The sequence below is a fragment of the Peromyscus eremicus genome, chromosome 6 (assembly GCF_949786415.1).
Source record: "Peromyscus eremicus chromosome 6, PerEre_H2_v1, whole genome shotgun sequence".
Classification (NCBI taxonomy): Eukaryota; Metazoa; Chordata; class Mammalia; order Rodentia; family Cricetidae; genus Peromyscus; species Peromyscus eremicus.
Window position 1 is genome coordinate 1,558,442 of NC_081421.1, and position 18,670 is coordinate 1,577,111.

The 18,670-nt window shown below is 35.7% G+C and overlaps 1 protein-coding gene and 1 non-coding gene across 4 annotated transcripts in view; both read left to right on the forward strand.

Annotated features, from left to right (window-relative positions):
- Nbea (neurobeachin) overlaps positions 1-18,670 on the forward strand; it is a 547,801-nt gene that overhangs the window by 219,386 nt on the left and 309,745 nt on the right. For 2 of the 3 annotated variants that reach the window (XM_059265100.1, XM_059265102.1), the window contains exons 31-33: positions 2,090-2,244; positions 4,298-4,424; positions 15,367-15,494. In XM_059265100.1, coding sequence (XP_059121083.1) covers positions 2,090-2,244; positions 4,298-4,424; positions 15,367-15,494 — 410 coding nt within the window. The remainder of the gene's footprint in view (positions 1-2,089; positions 2,245-4,297; positions 4,425-15,366; positions 15,495-18,670) is intronic. The other variant, XM_059265101.1, reaches the window with a different exon arrangement.
- Positions 167-281, forward strand: LOC131913932 (small nucleolar RNA SNORA69). The gene has a single exon (XR_009380003.1). It is a non-coding gene; the product is annotated as a small nucleolar RNA SNORA69 (small nucleolar RNA).

Consider the following 18,670-nt stretch of genomic DNA (forward strand, 5'->3'; position numbering starts at 1 on the left):
AGCTCATTAAGAACAATAATTATTACAAGTTTAAATTTTCAACACTGAAATAGTTACTGAAGAAATTAACAAAAAAAAGGGTTTGTGTTATGGAAAGGTAAGAAGTTTGGACTTGAGAATGTGATGTTTATAGTTTCACTGAGTGTACTTCATCCATTAAAAGTACAAAGCAGGTTACAAGTACAGCTCTTCATTTTGTGGGAGTATTGCCACTACCCTGCTGAAAGAGAAACCATGTTTACCTTTATGAGTGTAAAAATGACAGCCTGACAAAGACAGTTCAGAAAAATAAGTATATAATAATAAATGGGCATATTAATAATAAAATGTACAGGCATTAAATGACAGCATACATTGAAGATTTTCATGCTGTCAGTCACTGTTTCTCATGCTTTGCATTTGAACTTAAATCATCTTGTGAATCTTTTTCTGTAAAATCAATCATAGTTGAGTGATGCTTGGGAGATATTTATGAAATAAAGTTTGAAGTGCTATAAATTTTGAGAAATAAGCCTTTACAGCAAGGAAATGTAGATACTGATTATATTTTGGAAATTAATATTTTAAAATTGAGCAATATCCACATATGTTTATCATGAGTTTAAGACTGTGAAGTTAGGATTTTTAAATGAAATTTATTTAAGTGTTGAATAAATATAAGAAAATAATGAATTTCTGTGTTACAAAATTAAGGCATGAAAGCTAAGTAGCACTTTAACTATATATGTGTGCTATAATATGAATTGTCTTGTGTTAGAGAAAACGATTTTAATGAGAGAACTAAAATACGAGTTTTTTATTCCCTTGGTGTGTTATCCTTGTTATCCTTCTCTTCATTTTTCAACATCATATTTTCTTTGGCAAATATTTCTTTTACATATATATATATATGTAAATTTTGACAGTTTTTAGAAAGTGGGGTGTGTGTGTATGTGTGTGCATGCCACCTGGAAATCTGAAGACTTTGGAGAGTCTGTTCTCTCCTTCCATCATGGAAGGAGATGTCTTGTTTCTGCTGGACTGTATAGCATGTGCAGGCTGACTAGGCAATGAGCTTCTGGGCAAATCTCCTGTCTCCACCTTCTATCTTACATCAGAAGTGATGGAATTAACAGGTGCTTCCTACCAGGTCTGGCTTCTTTACTTGGGTTCCAGGGGTCAGGTTCTCAGGTGTAGCACAAATCTTAAAATTCTTATTAATAAAAACAAACCTGGAGCCAGGTATTGGGGTGAATGCTGAAAGATCAGAGAGACAGAACACGCCACAGCTAACATCACCTTGCCAAGTTCTCTGCTGATCTTGTTTCCTCAGACTGGAAGCCTCTGAGTCCTTATCCAAATGGATCTCAGCTGTACTGCTCCTCAAAAGCCTAAAAGCCTAACAGACTCTAGTTCCTGGTCCTCACGCCTTATATACCTTTCTTCTTCCTGCCATCACTTCCTGGGATTAAAGGCGTGTGTCACCATGCCTGGCTGTTTCCAGTGTGGCTTTGAACTCACAGAGATCCAGACAGATCTCTGCCTCCGGAATGCTAGGATTAAAGACGTGTACTACCACTGCCTAAACCTATGTTTAATATAGTGGCTGTTCTGTTCTCTGACCCACAGATAAGTTTATTGGGGTGCACAATATATTGCGGGACACAATATCACCACACTCAGGTGCCAATTTTATGGCCATTTTACATGCATGATGGTATAATAAGGAAGTGGACATTTTGTATACATTTTATTGCAAGATTATTTGTTAATCATGTGCAAAATATATTGACCTAAGCACTTGTTTCTCTGATTTATGGTTATTTTTCATTTGTCATTTTAAGAAAGATTTACAAACTCCCAGAGTCTACTCTAGTGTTTACCAAATAAACAGTTAATGTCATAAACTTCCCAGTGTTTGCTTAAGTATTCCTTTTATCAGTGATGTTAGGTTTGCAAGTTAACAGTGTAGAGGGTTAGGGAAGGAGAGGAAAGAGCTGAGGGAAGGGAACTTAGCTGGACTACACTGTTGGCTTTGTGTATCTGTTGTGCATCATGGGAACAGGCTTTATCTCAAGCCTTCTGTGTTGTTTTCTGTCTTTCTCTACAGGAGTGTGGTGGTGCCTGTAAAGAAACCACCTCCAGGTAGTCTAGCTGTCACTACTGTGGGAGCCACCGCTGCAGGAAGTGGGCTGCCAACAGGCAGTACCTCAAGTATATTTGCTGCCCCTGGAGCTACACCAAAAAGTATGATTAACACGACAGGTATCGTCCTTATAGACTTTTGTGAAGCTTCATCCTTTTTTCTCCGTTTGCTGTATCTTCATTTTCCCATTTGTTCTCAACAACTAAAAAGCCCAGATCATTTAGAGTTAGCTTAGTTTTTAGTGTGCTGCAACAACTTCTCACAACTTGTTGCTGGTTCTAGGACACAGACACAGTGATCATTTCAGGAGACAGTACTGGTTTTTGTTTTGAGTTTTCTCAAAACATCATAATCTACTTTCAAGGTACAGTCAGAGTATTGGAATACATTTGGGGAGCAAAAGCTGATTTAGATACTAGAGAGTGACAGGAAAAAAACTTATGAAGCATGTGAAGGTGCATCAAACATGTTAGTGCTAGAAAATGGATTTTTTGGATTGAACCCTAAGGTGTATCCTTTGCTAAATCCTTCAAGGAAAGGCAGAAATCTCTAAGAACCTTGATGATATGCAAGAGCCTCAACTTCGTAAACAGAGCATATGAATACGGACCATTGCCTCACACTGAATTAATTTATATTCTTAGGTTATAACTGTATCCAATTCATTGTCCGGCTATTTCCTATGATTCTAGAAATCAAAAATTCCAATTTAAATTCTGACTAAAATCAATCTCTCTCCTCTCTCTCTCTGCCTGTCTTTGTCTCTCTCTCTCTCTCTCTCTCTCTCTTTCTCTCAAATTTCCAGAAATGTTCCTGTTGATTATTAGCTAAATAAATCCTTACCCAAATCTTTGTGATTCCATTTTAGGTATTTATACAACGCAAGATGATCCCTGACTTTCCTTCCCTGACTATAGTAGTCTTCTGTTCTCCAAACTGTATAGCCTTGAACTTTTCCATTTATTATCATTACTTAGATTCTTCCCATTTCTATTGATTTTGTAGCTCCTTTTTGTGCTTTCTGTATCTATCTTGTTTATCATGCCACCTGAGTCTGACATATCATGAGCCACACATTTATGGGTGTAGTAAGTAGAACACTCTCTTAAGCATATATACTTGTCTCAATCATTGAGCAGCATTAATGGCACTTTAAAATTTGTAAGTTTATTTTTTCGGTTTTAAAAATATAACAGTATAGTAGAATCTGTACTTAGTGATGTCTAGTAAATAAAGTCCTTATTTTTCTTATGACTGCAGTAAAATGAAAAGATTAAATCACCTTTTGTCTTTGTACAAGACAAGTTATGCTTTCTTGTAATTTTGTTTTAAAAATTAATGATATATAACAGTATAAGTTTTTGATAGTATAAAATATATATTACAGTAAAAATTAAAACTAAGCAATAAACTTCCTCCTTAATACTTGATCATATATAGAGAGATATAAATGTGAGCAAGCATTTATGCTGGGCACTAGTATACAGTTTAGATATTGGCACATGGCACTGTACAGCTGTTATAGTGGAAATTCAGTGAGCAGCTCATTTTGTTGGAATTAGCATAAGATATAATACTTAGGAACACTAGATGTCCCTCACTTCCTTTGATGTACTCACATGACATATTATAGAAAAATCTCTAAAATGACATTTTCATATCATTGAGGAGAACTAATTATTTTAAAATCAGGTACTGTTGTACTCAGGATAGGACCTCCGAAGCAATCATTTTATCAAAGTCAGAATTTAATGCTGCAAAATGACAAAATTATGCTCCCAGTGCTCTGAAAATTATGCCTTAGATCATGAGGTCTAAGAAAATTACAACATAGCAATAAATATGGGGACAAAATTTTCACATTTAAATTTGCATTGTTTTATTAGCCTTATTTAATCTAGATTTTTCATCTGTTGATGTCTTTCATTTATACCCATTTGTAGCATGTAATTTTGTTAGATTAACATAAGTTAACTGGATTTTAATGTAATATCCATTACTTAAAACCATGGAATTTATTAGTATACTAATGACCAAATAAATTTTAATTGTCAAATTCTTGTTAAAAATTCTGATGAGTTGTTCTTTGAAAATCAAATAGAAATGAAGTAATAAAGTTATTTTTTTTAAATAAATTTATATTTAAAACTAAAATTATTATTTTGGGAACAGGTGCTGTGGATTCAGGGTCCTCCTCCTCTTCCTCCTCTTCTAGTTTTGTGAATGGTGCTACCAGCAAAAATCTTCCAGCTGTACAAACTGTAGCCCCAATGCCAGAGGATTCAGCTGAGAACATGAGGTATGCATAGTGATTCGTTACTTTTACCAGTTTTACTCTCCCTTTGTAAGACACAGTGAAATATTCGGTGGTAGGTACACATACGGTAAACATTCTTGGGAATGTCAGTTAGGTACATATTCTTAATATATTTGGTTTTGCCTAACCATGGTACTTGGGGAAATTACTAAAAGTCAGTGTTATATTTTCAAATGCAATTTGAAGGGTCTTGATTAAAAAGGCTTACAGAGATTTTAATTCTTTGTAGTATAGCACATTATCATTTCCAATAATCATTCAAATGTGTAAAGATACAGTAGAAATTGATCATCTCTGAGTGATAGCACTTTAAACTATTAGCTTTGAAAATAAGTCTCTGTAATTTTATGTAATATGTATCATTGGACCTCAAATAGCCAACACTTATTTTGTTTATTGTGGTAAGTGATGACTCATAGAATGTACTGCCCCTCATTATGAAGTTTATAAACATTTATAATTTTCCAGTTTTTATCTATTTCAAATAATGCTTTTATGTAAATGACAGTATGGGTATCTATTATTGTCTGAGTATGTGCTGTGCTACTGTGCATTATCTGTTAGGCAAATAAAAGATTATAGTGGAATTGCTGCCTAGTCTTTTTGTGTACTATGACTAGACTATGCCAAGTGAATTTTCTGTGCATTTGTCAGAATTTACCGGACTTGGTAGCTGAAAATAGAACGCCAGTTCACTCTCATCTTGGCCATTTTGCAGGGTTTTTTTTTGTCGTTTTCATTATCAATATGGCCTGTTTGGAAGAATAGAAGATATATATTTAGTGAAATTCACAGTACCATTTTTGATGTGGTTGCCTCTTGTGTTGTATAAGTATTTGCTTACATTTCCCCACTCTTTCTATTGAGTTTTGTAACCAGCTGGAATGGCTCTTTGACAAAAAACAGGGATAAGAAGAAGGCCATCCCTCATTCGAAGACTTCTTTGTACCATGATTCTCCACTTCTGTCACCAGTTATGTCCTTATATTCTTGTTTTGAGTTTGACCCTCAGTTCTGCTCTAGCTGCACACCTTCTACACAGCTGACAAAATTATCTTCAGGTTTAATAACGACAGTAAGGGCCTTGAGGGAGGCCTTTGGGTCAGAGTTCTCCCTGCTCTGTACTCTCTTAGAACTTTAGAATCAGAGTTAAAACACCAGCTGTGTGAAATAAGTGTGCATTTTCCCATAGAATGGAGTCTTCTGAGACCGTTCTGCAGTGTGCTGGACCTTTAGTTCTCTTTCCAGGTTTTCATTTCCACACTGAACATCAAATACTCCTTTCAGAATTTTAGTTTTTCTTAAACTAATGGTTCTTAGCAATGATTCTTATTTTGCTTTGGATAAATCTTAGTATGTTTCTGATTTTATTCAGTTTTAAGGAGTTTAATAATTTGTGTCTATATTTTTCTCAAGTTAATTTTCATTTCAACTTTATTGAGATCATTTGTTTATGTTGCTGAAACTCAATAAAAATGATCAGAATGCACATTTTAATGAGTTTTTTGTAGTTTATAGTGTGGTAAAACCACATGGCAAATTAGGATGAAAGAAAATATACTTATCACCTCAGAAATTTCCACATTTCTACATGTAATTTACTCCATACCTGTGATCAGTAAACACTTAGGTGCTTTTCAGCTTTACATTTTAGATGATATATTCAAAGGTTTTAAAAGAATGAGATCATATGATATGTACTGGTTTTTGTCCTTCTTTCACTTGGCTTATTGATTTGTTGGTTCATTTATCTCTTTGTTTTTGACTGTTCTTTTCCTATGTAGTACTAAGTATTATTCCATTTTGTGACTCACAATTAATTTATATGTTTACTCATTGATAGACCTTGTAGTTTTTCCAATTTTGGCATGTTACAAATAGTGATTTAGAAAATCCTAAGTCTTGGGATTCCTAATACATTTCTTTTTATTTCTGTTGAGTAAACAATTAAGAATAAAATCACTGTTAGGATAGTAAGTAAATGCTTAAGATTATGAGAAAATGCTGAGCCATTTTGCCAAGTAGCTGTCATTGCACTTTCTGGGGCGATGTATGAAACAGTCCGTGCTTAACATTTGCCTGTACTTGCTGTTGTCACATTTTATAATGGTGGGATAATTAGATCTTTTTGGTTTATTGTTACCTGCTAAGTGGTTTTGCCTGTGTTTATGGGTCATTGAACTCTTTTCATTTGTCTTAAAATGAATTTTTTCTTATAATATGTAGGAGTTACTAGTTTACTCTTCATAGACGTCCTTTGTCAGCTACAGGCATTCCATTGCCTCATTCTATAGACTGTTAAGAGCAAGAACTTTCTAATTTCTGTGAAGTTCGTTGCCTCAAATAGTCATTTCTTTTGTGATTTATGACATCCATAGTAACTAAGTTATCTTTATCAACTCCCATTGTCCTGTACTCTTACTTTACCCCCTAAAAGTCTTTTATCTTCCCCCCTAATGGCTAGGTCCCTGATCTATTTGATGTAGTTTTAGATAAACAGCTGGATAAACTTTGAGATTTGCTCTTAGGTACAGTGGTTCAAAATTTGTTTCATCTGTTTCTTAAACAAAATGATGATATTTACATTATGGCTGTATTGATCCTGTAGGCTTGTGGAGCATTATTAGTATCTACCACTGACTATTAATTATTAATGTTCATCAGTGCTGTCCATCATGCATTGATATCTTGTGGTGTTTATTGTAACAGTCTTGAACTTTGTAATGTGCCTTTAAAAACAGCTTCCATGTCTTTGATGGTGTTCTGAGTTAGGATTTCTCTTTTTCTTCCTTCTAGTACTTGTGTTGGGTTAATGGAGTTTTCTTTTTCTTTCTCCCAGCTTCTCTCCATTGTTGATTTGTTTCCTTCAGTTTTAAATACTTAAGGTTTTTATGTTGGAGTTTTAAACTAGCGCAGTTGTGTAATATTATTTTCTTATAATAGTTCACAGTGGCCTGTTCTTGCAACCTTTGTTCATCGTGCATCTTACTTGTAATAGTTTGGTGGAGCTAAATTGTTGCAAAGAGGTATAGCACTTACCAAGCATGCATTCTGCTGTGGGATTCAATCCCCAACAAACAAATAAAATGAAATTAAAATAGATAGATGAATCAAAAGGAGCAACATGTTGCTATTGTTTTGTCCAAGACAGTCAGTTTACCCGTATTTATTATTTCTAGCACTCTTAATTTACACAAATCTAGGGTTTTGTCAGGAATTATTCTCTGTACTGAAAGAACTTCCTCAAACAGTTCAAGCTAGCTTCAGATAGTTCCTCAACATTTGTTGTGTGGAAAAGCCCCCAGTTTTACTTTCATTGCCTAATGATTTTCTGACAGATACAGATTTGTTGACTTTTATGTTTTGGAAATGGATTTGAAACACACTTTATTTCATGTCTTCAGACTTGCAGGGTTATTCTGAAGAGAATGCCATTGTTTGTTCTGTGAAGTGAGCCTTTAGTCTATGCTTTCCTCAGATTTCTTATTATCTTCATTGTAATATTTTATTATGACAAATTTGGGTTATTTACTATTAAAATTCTACAAGGTGTTTTATGTCTCTGGGGTGTGTGCTTTTAGTAACTTTTACTGTTTGGGAAATGTTCTTAACTGATGATCGTTTATTTCTTTTACTGTGTCTTTCATTTCCTTTTTTTGTGTTGTGGCCACATCAAATTTGCAGAAATGTAGTACTCTGTAACAACATTTGTTTATTAATTCCCTCAGTTCTACAGGCTTCAAGTCTAACTTACTCAGACTGGCCTCATAGCTGGACCACATTCTTATGTAGACTGGGATCTACTTCCAGATTATCTGAGGCTGTAAACAAATCCAACTTTTATCAGATAGGACTCATGGACCTGTTACTTTCCTTGTTGTCTGTCCAGGCTGTACTTGGCACTCAGCATTTTCCCTTTTCCCTGCATGTGGCTTGCTATACTCAGAACCAGTAGAATGTGTCAGGTGCTTCTCATTCTGGACTGCTGTTGTTCCTCTTCTGACTCCTCTGTCCTGTCTTCTTCCTTCTCGGTGCTTCTTCTGGAACCACAGAGGTGTCCAATAGTCCATGTGTTTAGAGTGAGCACACCTACAGGGTACTCTCCCTGTCTTAGTGTACATACTCTTAATTTGACTTGCAAAGACACTTTTGACATGATACATGTCCTATCTGTAGGTTCCAGAGGCTGTGGTTCAGGTATCTTTGGACACATTATTTAGCAACACCATAAGAAATTAGCTCTTACTGTCCCAAAGCTCTTGAATTCCTATGTGATAAAATACTTAAAATCATATCTTTTAATTGTTAAAAATGTGGTGTGTGTGTATTGCTTTATTATTAACTAAAATCATCATATTATGTAATTAGAACTTAACACTTTTTAATTGTAATGCTGTATCCCTTGAATAAATTCTCCTATCCTCTCTCTTCTTCCCCTGTCTCTAGCCTGTGTAACCATATTCAGCTCACAATTTCAGTAAGACTGAGTTCTTTAGATTCTTCATGTGTGAGGTCATACAGTATTTATTCTGAACATGATTTATCTCATGTTGCACATTGTCTTGCAAGCCTATCCATGTTTGTTGCAGAAGACAGGTAGTGACAGAATAGTACATATTGTACATGTGGTCTGTATACCACCCCTTTCGTATACATTCACCTATTGACAGACACTTAGGTTAGTTTTACATGGCTTTTGTCAACAGTACTACAGGTAGCATGAAAGTGTTTAAAGTCACTGATTCTTCACCTGGTTTACTTGACTCTGTTGATTCATCTGATGAAAGCATAGTGTCTCTTTTAACTATATTCTTCATTTCTACCATTGTTTGAGATTTACATACTTTTGCTTCTTTTGTAATACTCCTTTGCTGATACATGTTGGCTGTCTTGCCACGTCTTAATTCTTACAGATGGTAAGTAGTGCTTGCTTTAAATTCCTAGATAGTTCTAGAATCAGATTTGGTTATGATCCTGGTTCTATTAGCTTATCTCTGTTTTGTTTTTTTCTGCTGCTTTGAATACATTGTAATTTTGGTTGAAAATGAAATTGTGGATATGATGCTGGCATCTTAGTAGCATTGATGCCTGAAATGTGCCCTGTTCTACTTGTGCCAGGTTTTTAGTGTCAGAAGCCAAGTCATCCTAGTTTAGAGATTAGCAGAATTTTCTTTTGGTTTTGGTTATTCTCTGTGAACTGTAACTCTCTGACCCTTTCAGTCTTTTCTTTTTACTTGAATGGGTGCTGTTTTGTCAACTGTTCTCAGTCTTCTTCCCTCTTTGTAGGCTGCTTGGGTGTTGTCTTTCAGAGAGGCTCAGTACTCTGAACCTCTTCTACAGTCATAGACTGCTAGTCTTTCACTGAGTGCTTGCGTGCCCAGTGTTCAGGGGCCTGGGCTTCTTGTTGTCCTTGTTCAGACTCAGTTCTCAGTCATGGGCAGATAGAGAATCTCACATGGATTCTAACTACTCAGTGATGGAATCTCGAAATATTGAGGTCTCAAGATGCTTTCTTACCCCATCCCAGGTGCAGTGAATTTCCCTGTTCTGGCTCTAGCAATGTTTAGGCTTTCTTTTGTATCATGAATTGGAAGGATTGCCAGCTTTCCCACAGCCTCCATGAGACTGTTACCCTGTCATATGGAGGAGATGGAGAACAATTCCAAGCTGTGCTTTGTGCCTTCTTGCTACAGTTATTGGAACATCTCAGCTTACAGAGGCAAAGGAAGTTTTTCCCATCTTGTACATTCTATCCAGTCTTGTCTTATCTATTGGTGAGGCTTATAGAAAACGGTTTGAAATTAACTTTAGGATCCTGCTGTGTTTACCACTCTGAGAATTTTACTCTCCCATGTTATAATGCTATCACTTCAACTTCAGAAATTTCAAATGTTAGCTGAAATGTTATGAACACCTCACATAGTGCCTTATGTTTCTTCTTCCTCAGCTTTCACCAGCAAAGCAAGTTCCTGTATCTTTTTCCTGTTGAGAAGTTCTTGTTTTTGATTTCAGGTTCAAGGCTAGTTGCTACCTGGTAGAGTTTATATGCTCTTGTGTCAGAATAGGATTTTGTCTATTGTGTGGCTTTCTGTGTAGTTATTTCCTATGCATGCTACTCTGGGTTTCTCCATCACAAATAGATGTCCTTTATTTCTCCTTAAGTAGTCAAGTTATTTGTTGATTTTTTAACTTACATTTTACAAAATTGCCTATGAACTGAGTGTTATTCTAAAAGCATACTAAATTACTACCTCAGGAAGGAGCTTCATAAGCAAAGTAGGGCATATGTCTGGCTTACTGGGGAATGTTCTGGATAAGACCACCTATAAAGGCTTGGAGAGTGAGAATTAGTCTACAAGAAAAGTGAAACAATTTCAGCACACTGCTTGGGAAAGAGCCAGCACTGCAGTAGCCTCAAGAGAGATGACATCTTCAGTCAAATCAAGGCTCGGTCTCTTTACCTTTCACTCAACAGCATTGGGTGTGGCCTTGGGTGAAGCAGCTTCCCTTCTGGGGGCACTCTACAGCCCTGCTCAGAGCTCTGCCAGAAGAAGAGTCACTTAAACAGCTCCTGTGATGTTACTGTCTGGGAATAACTTTATTTTTAGGACGTTTTATTATAATTTGTGTATCAGTGATTTAAAGCACAAATATCCTGGCCCTTTATGTTACTGGGCTTGAGTCTCAGTCAATGGTTTATTTTCTTGGCTTTATATCTTTGTCTCACTATAGGGAAATTTGATGATATTTTGTTCAACTAGTTGACTTGAAAAGAGGAATTGCTGCATTTCCATGTTCAGTTATTTCCTTTCCATCTACCAAACATCCAATTAACAATTTCCAAAAATGCACTCCGCAAACTTTTATAATTATTTAAATACATCCCTAACAGGCATCATGTTTCTTAAAACATGAAAAATATTTACTTAGAATTTAGTTTATATTATAAAGTAATAAACTTCTTATATGGAAGAATTCTGTTCAGCCTCAAATTTCTTAATCTCATGTAATTCTATCTACTTTCTTAATGTGTACATTGTGCTCTTAAAATACATATTATTCTGTTTGGAAGAAATCAGGAGAAATGTCAGCTTTCTATTTTATAAGATTGTGGAAAAATAAAATAAGCACACATTTCTTTTTTATAGCATGTTGTTTTGCTTAGTGGTAGCAACCCTAGAAACTTACAGCTTAAAAACTGTTTGACTGTATGTTACTGATTCTGAAATTTCTGATCTGTTTACCCATCAGCTCTCTAGTATGCTTACTCATGTTTCACAGCAGTAATTGAATGAAAGCCTGATAAACTGTTTAAAGGCAGGGCTTGTCAGTTCCTAGTCATAACATGTAGCTGATTAAACAACCTTGGATGGCTTTTCTACCATAATACACTCTCTCTATGTATTTTCTTAAACAAACCATTTCATTTACCTATGTCTACATTCCCTAATTCATATAGGAACATTTAATTGGATAAGTGTTTCTACCACGGAATTTCCTAATTAAATTATTTTCTATCTGCTGTATCTTCTAGGTACTTTACATAATACAGTTACTTACGTTAGCTTTAGATTCTGTTGTTATAACTGCCCATTCCTTTTTTATTTTAAGAAATGAATACATTTAAGAATTTTACAAAACAAAATTATTAGTTTTTCTTTATGAAATCATGCGAAGTAACTACAATACTATAAAAGAATTGACATTGAGAGTAAATCAAGATTATAATTTTATGAAGTAGCACAATTATAATAATGGAATTTAATAATATGTATAATGTCCAAAATGAGTGTGGATAATCACAAGTTTTCTAGGAATAGAAAACATAGCATGTTTCTATGCACTTTTTCATAAATCTTCCCCATTCTCCTGACATTCTTCTTACAACCACCATGACCTTGGATATGGCTTGAGGTCAAATCTTTGTTCAGAAACATTTAATAAGTATTGTAGCCACAGGTTTTTAGACACTGCTTTCTCCCACAGCTTAATTGTGTTATATTTATATAAAATCCTTAGAATTTACTGAGACTTTTAAAATACATGTAAAAGGAAGTACCAGGTTGGTGTAGTGATACACACCTTTGATCCCAGCACTTTGGAGATAAAGGCAAACAGCTCTCTGTGAGTTCAAGGCCAGCCTGGTCTACAGGACAGCCAGAGGTACATAGTGGGACCCTATATCAAAAGAAAAAGGAAAAAGAAAAGAAAAGAAAGTACCTAATTGTGGTTTTTAAAAAACAACAACATTATTAAGTACTTGTACTGCAGGCCACATTGTTTTATTATTAGATTTCACATGTATAGACTCTCATCCAAAGCATCATTACCTCATTTGGAGGTTTTATTGTCTTCTCTTTAACAATAACAAAATTATTGTTAAAATGGTTGATAAATAGCTTCAGTCACGGGCATTATTTTCTATATGGAAATCAGTGGTGCTCTTTCTTAAGAGTTTTTGCTCACTATCCAGAAAAGAAGCCAAGTTCAAAGGAGCCACTGATCTAGCCTCATGAGCATCTCTAGTGTTTAGTTCAAGTAAAGAATGGAGTAAGGAGAGTGAAGTCAGAGACTTAAACAGTTTGGATTCCAGCCCGGGGTGTGTTCTCTATTCAGGGCGAGCACTTCCCTAAGCATTAAGAAGTTGCTAAAGTGTAGTTGGAAGACTGGGGTGCCATTTCTGTAGTCACTGCACTTTTGTATTCTGTGCGCCAAAAGAATGGGGTTTTTGTAAATGAAGTAAATGCTCACAAAACCTGAAAAAGTACTAGTATTCCTCCTAAAGTAAATAAAGCATGCTGCTATTTCTTGCACAGTAATTTGCTTAAAAGTATTCTTCATTTTTTTTCTGCCTGCTCTATGGTGTTTGTTTCTTTCTGGTCTTCTGCTGTTAGCTCAGTCTGACCTAGGACTTGCCGTTCTCTGTCCCCATCCCCCGTGTTCAGATGTGCACACCATGCCCAGCAGTTCCTTTTACTTTGTCTTTGAGAGAAACATCTATTTATAGGACTGGAAGGCATGGAGTTCCCTTGGTTTATCATTTCTTTATTACATGTTAAGAGATAGTTTTCTCATGCACACCATGGTATTGCAACAGTTTATACTGTGCTTTTCTCCAAGAAGAAAAGGAAACATTAGAAGAGAAGTGCAGGCCCAGCATAACATGCCTTTTTGTGTGGAAGGATTCAAGTCTTTCTTTGCCAAGAAATAAAGGGACTCTAAAGATGAATTTTATTTCCGTTCCACTTATTTTGATAAATTATATATGGATGAATACATATTTTACCCTCCTTTGAAAACGCACTTGGAGTAATGTGTAAATATCAACATCAGCAGTCACCTGTCAGTTTCTTCAGTGTAGAAAGGAATACAAATACTTTTCCACTTAGAATGTTATGTGCTATATGGTGAGGAAATCTAGCAATATGATTTGATGATGGATATAAACCTCCAGAGTCTTGAATTTTCATATTTCTGTGTGCTCACTCACTCATAAATAAATATCAGTGCTTCTTTTAGAAATCAGCTTTAGAAAATATTAATAATTATCTGGATCTATCTCATTTCTATAGTTGTAATCCCTACTTATGCTTTCATAGTAGATGGAATTACTTTATCTGGAAGCTATGGACATGATTCTTCTGATGAAAAGGATTTGGTGAAATAGAAGATGAAAAAAAAGCTCTATTTATAGTTATAAAAAGTCAAGAGAAAATCTATTGTGATGGTGAGAATTCGAGCCTTTAGGTAGTCTTAACTCTCCAGCTTTTGTGTTAGCATTCCTTAGCATCAGCTTCTCTCTAGAGCAGTCAGTGTCAGAATGGTCCCAGATTGGCATCAGCATCACCTGAGACTTGCATGTACACTCTCATTTACAGCTCTGTATGCTCATTTACAGCTCTGTATGGGTGGCTGGGCAGTCTGTGTTTAGCAGGCTCTGCTGTGATTCTGCCTCACCCCACAGCTACAGGGCTGGTTTGAAATAGACGCATCACTGTTAACATCTTACTCCATATCTTCTGTGTGAGCAATGAACTCATCTAACCTTATATTGATTTTGTTGTTGTTGTTCAGTGTATCAGAGTCATATTTCACAATAATACATATGAGTGGGTTTTATTCAAAATATGACAAGATTAACATTACTGACATCTCACTATGTACTGGATGCTTTTCTTCTCAGATTTTGTGGCTTAGATGATTAATCTCCACTGGGAAAATGTTAGGATCATCGTTCTTCAAGCAGGCAAAGCTGATGTTCATAACATCACATGACTTATTCTGTAGCAGAGCCCGTATTCCCATTTAAGCAGTCTTTCTCACCACTAACTTCTATGAGACATAAATCTATGGCCAAAATATTAACCTGCCTATGTAAAAATACTTTCCTCCCCCATTTTTCTTTTACTTATAACATATACCTGCAAGGCAACTACTTAAAATGCAATCCTGAGTAATACAAATATTATTTTACTCTGACAAAGCAAGTCATCTGACTTCCAGTTACCTCTTTAGTTGTCCAGCTTTACAGGAAATGCTTTTTGCTAACAGGAGTTTAAATTCTTTGTAACTGCTATAGTGAACACGCAGTAGGCCTGAAAGCCGTTGTCGCTGATGATGTGTGGAGATATTGAAGAACTCATTTTTTTTCCTGACATTCCTAGATCTGGCCAGTGCCTTTGGCCCCTTTGGGTGCAGGACTCGGGCTCTTTTGTAGTTGTTCTCATTCAACTTCAGTCTACAGAGTAGACACCAGACTCTGCAACACTGTGTCCCTCCCAGATTTCCATATAAAGCTTCCTATTTACCATGGGCTCAGACTGGACTTTTACTGTGACTTGTAAATATTTTAATTTAGAACTAAAGTTTATTTGGCATTTATATTGAACTATATTTACTAGTCTTTATGTCTTAATTTCAACAGCATCACTGCAAAACTTGAAAGAGCTTTAGAAAAAGTTGCTCCTCTTCTTCGCGAAATTTTTGTAGACTTTGCCCCATTCCTATCTCGTACACTTCTGGGCAGTCATGGACAAGAGCTATTGATAGAAGGTATGATTTCTCTATATATTCTACATATTTTACTTTCATGAAATGTACCTGTTAATCATGGCATAGCTTGTGCATTTAAAAAGATATATATTGCCAAAAGAATTTAAAGATACCATAGCTGCAGATTCTCATGAGACTTTGTGTGTATGCTTTCTCTTTACTCATTTTAAAGTGCCACTTTGCAAAGTCAATGCCAATGACAGAATTCCAAATGAGGAACTTTGAAAGGTCTTACAATGGACAGTAGTGACTCTTCTATCTCAGTCTTATTAGTGACACTGTACATCCTTCCACTGGGACAGCATTTATTAAGCATTGGTCTCTTAACATTCCCTGCTGTTCTGAGAGTCATGATTCTTCAAATGACTTTTCTTATCCGTATGATGTTTTCAATGTAAGAAGCTGTAACCAGGAAGTCAGTAAAAACATTGAGAAATACTGATGGGCATTTGATGAAGCTGTTGTCTCCTCCTCAACAGCAGCTCAAGTCAAGTAGTGAATGGTGAAGATTTAATTTGTATACCTGTAGTAGGAGAGGAGCTTTGAAAATTACAGCTAAACAAAGCTTTATTTCATTTAAGCATTTCAGTTTATGACTGTTACTGAGCTTCAGAAAGGGTAAGATCAGTATCAGGATGGCCCTGCAAGTAAAAGGGGTTCTTTATACCCTTTTAGTGGCCTTTGGATTTAGTGCTTGTGGCTTCCACTTCAGCTTACTGGAGAAGCAGGGGGTGTTTTCCTGTTTGTTCTGACATTGTTGCTCTGCTTCTGCACAGTGTTTCTATGAGGCAAAATGGTGATAGTCAATGTCAGCCCTTGGGCTCCTATTTCTACTGTTTATGGCCTTTGGGAATTGCTGAGTTACTGTAAGATGGAGTATTTGGATGAGAATTAAATTGCAAAATGCATTTAAAGTTTCCAAACAAGGTGGTAGCTTAGGAGAACAGAAAAACAACAGTGTCTTTTGGCTGAAGCAGTGTGGAAGAGAAAGTACCCAGAGGGAGCTGAAACATCTTTGTCTTCACCTTGAGTGACTGGCAAGCTGTCACAGTTGTGAGGAGAGTGAGAAATTTCACTCTTTTTGTCATTACTTCCACCCACAAAGTGAAGTAGGAAATGTTGCAGGGATCAAGACTCTGAGCATCTCACTAACTAAAAGCTGCCCCTTAATGAAGTTCATGCTCTTAGAACTTGAAAACTTCACCTTGACCTCAGATTGTGCTTGTCTAAGTACATTGTTTCAGATGTGTGTGATCCATTGAACAGTATGTGTCCCATGGATGCATTGATGCACCTGTCCTGAGTACTGTGATGGAAGGACCAGATGCTTCCCTCAAGGAGCTTACAGTCTACAGGGAAAGACCTATAATTTAGAGCATATACAAACAACATAGAGTATAGGGAGGCCAAATGACTGGATGACCACATACTTTTCTAGTGGGATCAGAAGCAGGTATGTTCCTGGGCTTACTCCTGTCTGCTCTTAGAGTCTCTTTCTCATCTTCATACAATTTTGAAGTGTCTCTTGCTTCTGTTTACTTACCATAGCAGCCCAACCCTGTCTTATGAATTCTAGACAGACTTTGAGCCAGATACCCCATTAGATATTAGATATTAGATATCTCTGACCAGGTACCTCATTGGTACCTCAAACACACTTTCAAAACTTTAATCACCTTTCCTCTCAGATGGATTTCTTATGTCATTACTCAATTGTTTTGTTATTAATGTCACTCAATGTAAACGTTTGAAAAAATACCTGATTGTTCTTTAAATTGTTTTCCTTCTACTTGATATTTACAGTAATTTGGTAAGAAATGATAATTTTTGAAAATACTAATTTGAAGCCTAGTTCTCCAAACAGTACTGCAAATACTTTATCAAGCTGTTTGAAAACCTGCTAAGATGGTGGGAATGATTTTATGGTAGCTAAAAGTGGAGATGTTTTACATGTAGATTCTAAGGGGACTACTGTTTATTGGTGAATTTTTTCTTGCTTCCTTAATTCTTTTGGTTTTGTTGAGTATATTTTCCTGAGGAGCAAGAAAGCTGGTAATTATGCTGTCATGTTTTTTGTAACATGGTAATTTTATTTTAAAATTTCAATAAAAATTAATTGAAAACTGATGTAAATGTTTTCTCACACCTTGCAAAATAATGAGTGTTTTTCTGTTTTCATGTATACCCTTTGTTCAAAGTTTACAGAAATTAGAAATGCTAATTGAAGATAAAGTAAAGGAATAAAGTTAGTAATATAATAATGCTATGTGATGGGCTTTAAGTTGTTATTAAAATGTAGCCACACATTTTATATAAGTTATCAAAGAGCCAGAGCATCAGTAAAATTAGGAAAGTAAAAGTTATAAGGCTCAGATATAGGTTCCATCTCATGGAGTGGGCCTGAAGTAAAGGCAGATATTGGTTGGTTACCCCCACAAGCCTTGTGACACCATTGACCTTGCATATCTTGCAGGCAAGACTCCATTGTAGATCATAGATCACAGGGTTTGTGGGTATATTAGTGTAATGAACTCCCTAAAGATAGGTCCTGAACATGTCAGGCAGTGTATCTTCAGAAAAAACTGCTGCGTAGTATGCCTGTAAATAGACTATTGCCAATCACTAAAATCAGCAGAAGGAGCAGCATCAGACTAACTAATACATATAAGCAGATATGTGAGAACTCAAATTTCTTCCTAATCATATATGTACTGGGACAGCTGCCTAACATATCACCCAGTGTATGTTCTGTGAGCTTAAGCACTGAGCCCTGGTATGGTTTCTAGGATCTTTCCCCTTCCCTAGTCCTTTTGAAACTGTTCGTCATTATTAAAATGAATCTGTGATTTTATTTTAAAAAGGCTCACATTACAGGGTCTTAAGTGAACATATTTGACTATTTGAGGTTCTAAAGAATTATTCCCAGATAATATTTTATCTACTATATTTTGGACAAAAGCATTCCCTTGCATAGTTGTCTTTCCAGAATTTTCCATGGCCAGACATCTGGAATTTTTCTTATACCTTTTTCATCAATAGGTGAAAGGCAAGAGAAATGGCTGAGGGAACTCTTAAGTATCCCTCAAATATCCTAAATTGAATCAAAAGACTGTGAATAGTAAGCCTCTATTGCTAACAGTGATGTAATATGGACTTACAAGTGAGTATTCTAGACC